The sequence below is a fragment of the Chanodichthys erythropterus genome, chromosome 16 (genome assembly GCF_024489055.1).
Source record: "Chanodichthys erythropterus isolate Z2021 chromosome 16, ASM2448905v1, whole genome shotgun sequence".
Taxonomy (NCBI): domain Eukaryota; kingdom Metazoa; phylum Chordata; class Actinopteri; order Cypriniformes; family Xenocyprididae; genus Chanodichthys; species Chanodichthys erythropterus.
The window spans coordinates 12221331-12232335 of NC_090236.1; the positions used below are offsets into that span (position 1 = coordinate 12221331).

General features: G+C 34.6%; 1 protein-coding gene and 1 long non-coding RNA gene across 2 annotated transcripts; one reads left to right on the forward strand and one right to left on the reverse strand.

Annotated features, from left to right (window-relative positions):
• Positions 1–3829: 3829 nt before the first annotated feature.
• On the forward strand, positions 3830–4682 carry LOC137002775 (proteinase inhibitor PSKP-2-like). The gene is made up of 4 exons (XM_067362644.1): positions 3830–3918; positions 4196–4221; positions 4300–4406; positions 4516–4682. Exons 1-4 carry the CDS (start codon positions 3873–3875, stop codon positions 4559–4561), a joined length of 225 nt encoding a protein of 74 aa, XP_067218745.1. The 5' UTR covers positions 3830–3872; the 3' UTR covers positions 4562–4682.
• Positions 4683–6615: 1933 nt separating this feature from the next.
• Positions 6616–8100, reverse strand: LOC137002549 (uncharacterized). The gene is made up of 3 exons (XR_010891888.1): positions 8045–8100; positions 7898–7929; positions 6616–7054 (listed from the first exon to the last, which is right to left on the reverse strand). It is a non-coding gene; the product is annotated as an uncharacterized lncRNA (long non-coding RNA).
• Between the last annotated feature and the right edge of the window lie 2905 nt (positions 8101–11005).

Genomic DNA, 11005 nt, shown 5'->3' on the forward strand with positions numbered 1-11005 from the left:
TGCAAAGTGGTTTGGAGATTTGTCCATGTTGTTTTGAGAATGTAATTTCTGTTTAAAGAAATGAGCCAAACTAATGGAGAAAAACTGTAATGTAGTTCAGGAGGAACAAGTCAAATAAGCTACCCAATCATTACGTCATCTTAATGATTACGTCATCTCAACCAGCTGTCAACAATCTGTAATCAACATATCTACCCAATTGGCATGAGTTCAGGCCTGTATATAATCACAGTCAAAACTCACCCAAGGATCCCCGACAGTTTCCAGAATCCCTCCACCACCCCGTAAAAATGGCTTTTCAGCGCTCAAAGTGCACTGTACCGGCCGTGAGAACAGCCTTTTGACGCTTTCAAAACAGCCATTTGCTCAATAATGGCAAACGAAACAAAAAACAGAAAATAAAGAGAGGACTTCGACGCTGCTGCTGTGCTGTTCGCCGCACTCAGAAAAAAGAGAAGTTCAACCTATTCGTCGGTCTGTCCGATGTACGTTGAACGTGACCGACTGAATAGGAATCCTGTTTTTTTTTTTTTTTTTTAATCAAATAGATCCCAAACCAAGTTCTAAGTTTTGAAAAACCCAAAGGGCAAGTTTGATCCAGATCATATGTAAGATCGAATTACATACTCTGATCTTAGTTCAGGATCCCTGTTTTGCTTTTGAAAAACCCATTTCCGAGAATTGATCCAATCTGTGATCCGAAATCCCACTGGCTTACTTTTGAAAAACTGGGCCCCGGGGATCAAAATAAAAGCTCAAGGATTTATCTTTTAAAAAGAAATTAGTACAAAAGTGTTGTCATTTCCCTATACTGTTGTGTAAAGTTAGTAACTAATAAAAATGGTCATTTATTTTAGAGTGCATTTGTTACAATATATGGAAATTACTGTCATGAATAATTATATAATATTTATATTATTATTTTATTAAGAATTGTTTGGCATCCTAAAACACAATGTAGACTGACACTTTATATCACAACTATAAAGATGTTTGTCAATGCTGTTTCTTTGTTCAATTTGCATATTTTGGCGGAGCCAGACAGTGTAAACATCTGGGGCTTAGCCCAAATCAATATTTGTCCAAAGATATTTTAATTTTCTGTTAACAGCTTTACTAACATGAAAGGAGCTTTTGTTGTAGTATTGTTGTTGAGAAACTGTACATTATTTGGCACTGTAATTTGTAAAAGTTTGTTGGGTGTACCTCCTCTAGGGGGGTCCGGGGGCACCCCCGCAAGAAAATTTTGTACAATTTATGGTTAAATGCATCAATCTGGTGCACTTTGAGAGCTTAAAACTTAAGAGCTTAAGCCCATACAGTATGCAAATTGAACAAAGAAACAGCATTGACTCGTACTTGGACATTAAAGAGGGCTCAAACATTTTTATAGTTGTGATATAAAGTCTCAGTCTACATTGTGTTTTAGGATGCTAAACAATTATTAATAAAATTTCAATAATTAATCACTGTATTTTGCTGTTTTATAAAGGCACAAAGCCATATCATGGTTTCGATTTCAGTTTGTGGGTAAAATACAAATTAGACACCATTTAAGGTTTGTATGTTTTAAATTTTCGTATTATGATGAAATGGTGGCGGCAGCACAGGGTCATTGGGAAACACTGAATGAATGTTTAGCTGACAAATGTGCTAAAGTTGGCATATATCAGCTGTTCATATCATAACAAAAACCCTTCAACCGGACCGAACGAGAGTCTCGAGTCCTGCCGCTGCTCTGAGTGAGTGACAGGAGGCGTGTCTGTGTTCAGCTGCGGTGTGCGTGAATGCGCTGTTGGAAAGAAGAGAGAGAAAGCGCTGCCGGCGTATGGATGCCTATGATGAATACTGTAGAAAAACAATATTGAACTGTTTAACATATTTTAATTTGCATACTGTATGGCAGTGTAAACATCCGGGGCTTAGCCCAAATCAATATTTGTCTAAAGATATTTTAATTTTCTGTTAACAGCTTTACTGACATGAAAGGAGCTTTTGTTGTAGTATTGTTGTTCAGAAAATGTACATTATTTGGCTCTGTAATTTGTAAAAGTTTGTTGGGTGTACCTCCTCTAGGTACCAATACAGTATGCAAATTGAACAAAGAAACAGCATTGACTTGTACCTGGACATTAAAGAGGGCTCAAACATCTTTATAGTTGTGATATAAAGTCTCAGTCTACATTGTGTTTTAGGATGCCAAACAATTATTAATAAAATAATAATATAATGATGTTTTAATATTATATAATTATTCATGACAGTAATTTCCATATATTGTAACAAATGCACTCTAAAATAAATGACAATTTTTATTAGTTAATAACTTTACACAACAGTATAGGGAAATTACAACACTTTTGTACTAATTTCTTTTTAAAAGATAAATCCTTGAGCTTTTATTTTGATCACCAGCTGATCGTGTGCGGAAATGTGCGCACACTGGTGTCAAAAGTATTCACATTCATTACTCAAGTAGAAGTATAGATACTAGGGTTTAAAAATACTTCTGTAGAAGTTGAAGTATCAACTCAAGCTTTTTACTCAAGTAAAAGTGTAAAAGTACTGGTACGTAAAGTAAAAGTAATGTAGGGGAAAAAATGCCATTAAGGACAAATGCTTAGGCTGTGCCACAGGGGCCTATTGTGCACTCCACTTCCTCAAAAAACATTTTTCTAAAGGCCAATGACTATAATGTAATATTAAAATGTTAATGCTGAAAAATTTGGGACACACTAGGCTACCCGTTTGATCCACATATATGCCCATTGAAAATGAACACATTTTAGTACAATGCACATATATTAAAGCACCATGTATGTGTACTACTGAGCATTAACATGTGTTTCGTGGAGTGGAAGATATGATGACTAGTTGCCTATAAGTATTGTAATGGTACAACAAGTCATACTTCAGTTCAGAGGCATGTCATCTATGACCTTTATTGGAATGTAAAAGTACATCAAAGCTTAACTGCAGGAATCTGTGAGGGCAACGGACAAGAAAAATGCGGGTAGTTTGGTGTACCCAGGGCAGGCTTAACAATCAGGGCTTGACATTAACACCCGTCAACCCGCCAGATGCGGGTAGTTTTCAGCTGTTTCAGTTCACACCGCACCGACAAACGCCAACAAACTCGTCTGCTGGAGTTTGTTGGATAGGTGTGATAACCTTGTTGGTGTTGGTCGGAGTCTGTTTTTACCAGACTGAACATGTTTAATCTGCGTTTGTTTGGTCGTCTGAGCAAACTTTTACAAATTACAGTGTCAAATAATGTACATTTTCTGAACAACAATACTACAACAAAAGCTCCTTTCTTGTCAGTAAAGCTGTCAACAGAAAATTAAAATGTCTTTGGACAAATATTGATTTGGGCTAAGCCCCGGATGTTTACACTGTCTGGCTCCGCCCCTGCAGATATGTATGCATCATATTTTAAAAAACAATAAATGAACAGCCTTGTATTGGACAAGACAGATAAATGTGCAAAAAAAAAAATAAATAAATAAATTTGTGTAACATTTTTGTACTTTGCACAGAAGCTCTGATGAAAATAGTTTCCCAGTTGAGTAGTTTTACAGGAACTGAATGATTTGGCAGAATCAGAGAGATTAAACTGTATATTTTACCCATGATGGACAACACGAGTGATTATTCATTTGACACACCTACCAGCCAAATAAATCTATCAAACTAAAGGTACTTAGTAAACCTCTGTCTGCGTGTGTCATGTGATGTGATGTGATGAAACGGTGGGATGGACGGTTCACTCCCACGTTTAAAGGTGGATACAGTGTTGCTATAAATAGCCGGATCATTTTATCACTGATCATATCGTCAGTTTTAGTGAATTGACTCTCAGGTTGGGAACAATGTATGCAAAAGGAGTCATCATCCTTCTCTGCGTCTGCGTCCTAGGTGAGTAATGTAATGATTTAATTCACAAAAACAACTGATATTAGGATATTGCTAATTTGTCACATGAGGATCTACAATATATATATATTGATACTCTGCAACAGTCTAATTTGGTTCATAATGAAGAGTTTCATTGTTTCAGTAATTCACATTCAAGTTCTGTTTTTGTCCAGCAAAACAACATTAAACCTCATTGACTTTCATTGTATGGGCAAAACAACAAGTTAATGTGTTTCATGATAAACTTTAATCCTTGTTTTTTCTTTTTAAAAAACAGTGGCCATTTCTGATGGAGCAAGAAAGGTGAGTAAATAAAGACTGTAGAATTGCTTCCCTCCAGGTGCAAATAACTCAAGGTTTTTTTTCTTTTTATGTGACCAGCCTTTTTGCAAGAACCAGCCTAAAACATGCCCTGAAACACTTAAGCCTGTGTGTGGAACCAATGGGAAAACATACACCAACGAATGCTCTCTGTGTGCTGCGCTCAGGTGAGTTTAAACATGCATGCATTTTCAAACAAATTACTATAGGTTTAAAAATGTTTAGAGTCTGTCACTTTCAAACTTTAATCTTCAATTTAATCTCACTCTTTTTTAGGGCATCAAAGATAAAAATCAAAATCAAGAAAGTTGGCCGGTGTTAAATACACATCTGCAGGAGTGACACAGGAATGGCACCATAATTCAGCTTGACAGACCTTTAGTCAGCTACTCATGTCTCATTCATCATGACCTGAATGTGTAACGATTTAATCAATAAATAAATGTTGCATACTGAAGCTGTTCTCTTTAGTTCTGTTTTCTCTATGATAAATGATAAAATAGGTGAAGATTTACTTTCCCAGGTGAAAAAAGTACACTTCTATAATGTAAAATCTTCTTTAGTACATATTAAGATAATCTTAAGAACATGTGTGTACTCAACTGCTATTTTGAGACACTATGGGTTCAAATGTACTATAAGTGGTATCTAAATACATTTTTTTTAAATACAGAGATAGTATATTAAAAGCACATTTTAGTTCATATTTCATAGTGTCTCAAAATAGAGTACACTTAGATGTTCTCTTAAGAAGTACTAAAAAATAATTGTTAGTATTGTAAAACTGAGTGGCTACTGGTAGCTTTTCTTGGATTATGTGAATTTGCGAGATAGGACTAACTGCAGAACCGCAGAACCATACGTCATGAGGTCATGACAGTCTGAGGACGACAGCGCCAGACTAACAGCCTGAGGGCGGAAGTGGGCGGAGCCAATTTATCTCCGTAGGCATCGCTCCATTTGGAGCTTTTTAAAGTTTAAAACCATGTTAATGTGAAATATTGTATTAAAACGATCTAACTGAAATTATAGATATAGATAGATTCGCATTGTGTTAATTGCTTAATCATATACACAAACACGTTACGATATATATACATACATATATATATATATATATATATATATATATATATATATATATATATATATATATATATATATATATATGAAGAGTTTATTTGCAAAAACAGATAACTCCATTTTTATGAATTCTCACAAATCATGTTTTTTTTTATTGTGCATTCCAAGTAATAACAATCAAACTGCAGTTGGGCTGTTTTGATTAAGTAAAGATAACTCTAAAAAATACAGGTAAATTAAAAAATTAAAATTCAGTGAAAGTATGTTTTATATATATATTAAAAGTTTGTTTTTTAGCAAAAGCAGATAACTCCAACAGTCGTTTTTTTGGCAAAAGCAGATAACTCCACATTTCATGTTTCATAGTTAAACAAAACCCAAGTAATTGCATTTAAAACACTCTCAAACACACATGTGCACACAAACGCACACACACACCCACCCACCCACGCGCACGCGCACACACACACACACACACACACACACAAACAGATCGGCACACACACGCACGCCCTCTCTCTCGCTCTCTCTCTCTCTCTCTCTCTCTCTCTCTCTCAAACACACACACACAGATCGGCACACAAGTACACACACACGCACTCACACACACACGCATGTGCGCGCGCGCACACACACACACACACACACACACAAAAGGACAACCAATTTTTCAGCATGTAAGTCGTGTATGGTGTACAAGGACTTACAGGAGTCGAAATCATAAATCCTCGATCACTTTTAGTGAGCTTTGATAAAACTTCCCTCAGCTAGCATGTCTTTTTGAAGTGACTAGAAGCCTTGTCACCTGACCTGAATACTGCGCGCTGATTCGCTAAAACGGACTTATCGGTTTCTGTACACAAACAACAAGGGCGCTTGTCGGCTTCTGCTGTAAAACGTGAACTTGCGATGCCTGAAAGTGGACAAAACCGGCTCTTCTGACAAAATGGATTTAGGGTACAGAACGTGCTATATATGGAGAATAATGCACAACACTTAGTTCATTTTTTTTAAAAATGGCGTTTATCGGTTTTTGCAAATGAACTCTTCATATATATATCCTATGTGTGTATTAAAACCCCCTTGTAACCTTTAATTATTTTAAAAGTTCATAAATTTGTTTTATGTCTTAAATGATTAACTGAATATAAATTGAACACAAAGCTTAAACACTAAAAATGATAAACATTTATTAATTTGTCATAAAATATTTTACTTAAGCATTTCAGAATGAATCATTGTTTTTCATAATATATAATGCGCATTACACGGTTGTACACTAGAATGCGTGAATTAAGTACATTCAGATCCATCAAACCCAAAAACAAAACACAAAAGATATTTATTTAATTTTAATAAAATGTACTAAAATGTAAGAGCAAAAGCATTATATAGCCACTAGCTGTGCTTTGCTCTAAAATAAATACAAAATCAAACCAAATTGAGTGTAGAATGAACAGCAGGTACATGATGACAAATTAAATCTGAAAAAAGAAATGTTTTTGTCCAGACACTCATTAAGAAAAATTGCCATATCATCCTTAATTTGAAAGCAAAACACTAAAGGCTCTTTGGCCAGTTGTCTGTCATCATCTGTTTCAGCCTGTGGAAGTTGAAGAAGGGCTTGTTCCTGGTCTTCCTCTTTCAATATCAGAAAGCACAGCTCTTCCACTAAACCCTTGAAGACCTTTGGTTGTTGTGCAGCGCAGAAGTCTTCTGTGATCCACGGCTCCTTCATGAGAGAAGGGTACAAACAAATGGGATGAGATGTTAAAAGTGTATTTAACAATACTTTGTGTTGTAGTCAGGATGCAGCACAGCATGTATAATAAAGTTTTGACATTCTGTTTTTCTCATGTTTATATATTGAAGAACATATATAATAAATAGTAAATCATACCATCACACCAATGAAATTAATCAGTTATGTTCAGTATATATATTATATATATATATATATATATATATATATATATATATATATATATATATATATATATATATATATATATACTGAAGCTCCACATATTGCTTGTATATTGACATGCTTTTGACAGTCACAGAAACACTGTGCATTGTATATAAATATAAAATTCAGCATTGGAAAGAAAAAAAAAACAAATGCTGACAGAAAATGCAACAATTGCAGTGCAGAAAATACTGTTTAATTCTTTTATAGTCTGAAATGTTCATTCAGGATAAACTTAAATAGTGAAGTTGACTATATGTAATGAGGATGTGCAATGCCTGAGCATTTATGAAAACATATTGTGTGCTTTGTTCATCCTATTAGTGACACTGACACTGCAAATAAGGATGTTAACCAGGGTTTAGTGATGTACAGTGTGAAACGCTGCATATGAATACTCAGTATTAATTGTTAACCCCAGGTAAATGATGATCAGTGTGAAACGTGAATCAAGATAACCCAGGATTCTGTTTACCTGGTGCTAACAATCACCCAGGGTTAACTATTTAAAGTATGAAAAGCCCTCATATATGTTTTTCATTCTAATGAAAAAAGAAGTTCATACATTTTTAAAAACGTTTAACTTTTCCTTTTTTTTTTTCTTACCATTAACATGAAGATCCCACACAGCCGGTCAACTGTTTCTAAAACAATAGAATATTATTAAGTTATTCCTGAAAAGTTTTGACAGATATAACAACACACCATCTGTATAAGTAGCTTATGTGTTTATGAAAGTCTTATGAAACTAACCTTGTTTTTGATCAGCTTCTCTTGTCCTGGGGTGAGACTGCTTGTCAATTTACTGCATTGCAAAATCAAAGAAAAACTTAAATATATAACCATAAAAATTGCATAAAAGAAACAAGTTTCATTCTTCTAAAGTCAAAATTACTACTTACTGCATTGCAAAAACAACATTTTAAATTCAGAATACAAAAGAAACGTTCATACCTCCATGAACAAATCCTTTTTGAAGTGAATTTGAAGCTGTGCATTCAACCTGTGCCGTCTGGTCGGTTTAAGAGCACTGGACAGTGGAAATTGTTGCAGCACGTTTTGCATCGCTGTAAATGAAGTAAAGCAGAGCATCTCCCAATACTAATATGCCTCTAAAATCCACAAAAACACTGATCAGTATTGTAAAATGTAACCAATTAAATAAAGTACAGTACCAACAACAAGTAAAATCACAAACCATAAATATGTAAACACCCGGGTGAAAAAATACTATAGAGTTTTTGAACCATACTGTATTTACAACACTAATGAATGCTACAGAATACTATAATACTGACTATAGTGAATACACTATAGTGAACTGATAAACTGTAATAAATAGTATAAATAGTATACTTTAGTTTTTACTACAGTAAACTGTAGTGTATATTGTAGTATAATATACAATAAAATTGTAGAAAACTTAGTACAATATTGGGTAAAGTAATTTGTTTATATTATTATAGCCGTTATATTATCACAGCAACTATAGAATTACCACAATAAATTAATTCAAGTACTTATAGTACTATAGTATGGTTCAAAAACACTATAGTATTTACTATAAATTATAGTATTTTTTCACCTGGGCGCAAGCAATGCGAGACGATTTGTAAAATATCAAAAGACGTGATAAAGTGACTTTGAAGCCCATTTACAAAATATTTGAGTCATGTTAAGTGTTAACGATCGAATAAATACACAACACATAAACGTGATCGATTAAAAGCACAACACAAAGAAACTTTTTACCATGTTCTCTTCTTCCGCCATGATTGTTTGCTTGTTTGTCGCTAACTCCGCCCACATCCAACCTGAGACTCATTACTCCGCCCACTTCCGCCCTCAGGCTGTTAGTCTGGCGCTGTCGTCCTCAGACTGTCATGACGTATGGTTCTGCGGTTCTGCAGTTGGTTATTATTGCATTTATTGGCTGGTCTGCATGTCTGTGTGTGTGGTTTTCTACAAGATAAAGATATAAGGAAAATGTATAAGTACAAATAACAATAACAAATAATAGTGGTCACAATAAATATAATAACAATACAATTTCTGCACAAAGAATACACTAAATACAGTAATTAAACAATCAAATAAGAAAACAAATGTGCCATTATATTGAAAGTTTCGCTACTAGAAATGACTAATATTGAGCAGTTGAAATTCGACACCTCAACGCGAGGACAAAGATGGAGCCGCTCTGTCTAAATTATTACTGCGTATGCACCAAAAGAGTGCTCTAACTCTCAGAATTGAGCGATATATATTAAATATATATATTAAATAAACCATATAATGATCAAATGGCACATAGAATTTGTCTTATAAACATAATAGTGATATATGTGAGGAAACTAGTATGCAAATATACATATGAACATCTTTACACGCTAGCTCGTCTTTGTCACTCACATTCATAAACTTATAAACACTCGGGGCACATGCACAAACAATGTAGAAACAAAATATAAACAGACTGTTACTCACTTTATAGGTACGCACACAACTTTATCAAAGCTATAAATTGCGACAGTGCAGCTAGCATCTGTCCGCTTTCCCGATCGGTATGACTCAGCTCAGTGAGTGGTGTAGTCCTAAAAAAATAAGTGGTGTACTATTACCACCCCCCCCCCCAAAAAAAAAAAAAAAACAACAACAACAACAACAACAACAAAAAACAACATAAACACAACAGTAAATATGTTTTATGTTTTTGTTCACTGGTAACATGTTTCATTAAATACAAATAAATACAGTGCATTCTAAAATTGGTTGACATTTTTAAAGGTCCCGTTGTTCGTGATCCCATGTTTCAAACTTTAGTTAGTGTGTAATGTTGTTAGAGTATAAATAAAATCTGTAAAATTTTAAAGCTCAAAGTTCAATTCCAAGCGAGATATTTTATTTAACAGAAGTCGCGTACATCGAACGGCCAGTTTGGACCACATCCCTCTACTTCCTTCTTTAATGACGTCACTAAAACAGTTTTTTGACTAACTTCCGCCCACAGGAATACACAAGAGTTGCGTTTGTAGAGTGTGTTTGTCGCCATGTCGTCGAAACGCTGTTATTTTCATCCCGCAGTCCAATCACCGGGTCTGATTCCGGCTCAAATTAATAGGGTAAAATTAAAGACATGTTTACAATAACACGTGCGTGCATCTCCACCTTATGATTAGAGTCGTGACCTTTCCGGGCAAGATGCGCTAAACTGCACACAGGAACACAGGAACCGCAGCACAATCAGAACTCGTTACGTATTTCTGAAGGAGGGACTTCATAGAACAAGGAAGTCATCAGCCCGTTTTTATGACAGTGGAAACAGCGGTATACAGATAAGTAAATTATGTGAAAAATACTGTGTTTTTTACACGCGAAACATGAACACATGTTACTGTATATTGCACACTATAAACACAATCAAAGCTTCAAAAAAAAAAACACAAAAACGGGACCTTTAATGTTTTACAGTTTGACTTATTTAAACATGCTGCTTTGGAATTATATTCACTGTGAAAAGTGATATATCTGAAATTAAAGTTTCATTTTATTCAAAAGGGTATAAAAAAAAAGCAAATTATTCAAAATATAATTTATTAACAGTATAAAAATGTGGTCACAAACAAACAAAAACAGTAGTCAGGCTGAATGGAAATTTAATCCACTCTCTGTCAGTAGGTGGCGCTTATGGAACAGCAGAAATAGAACCGTTTC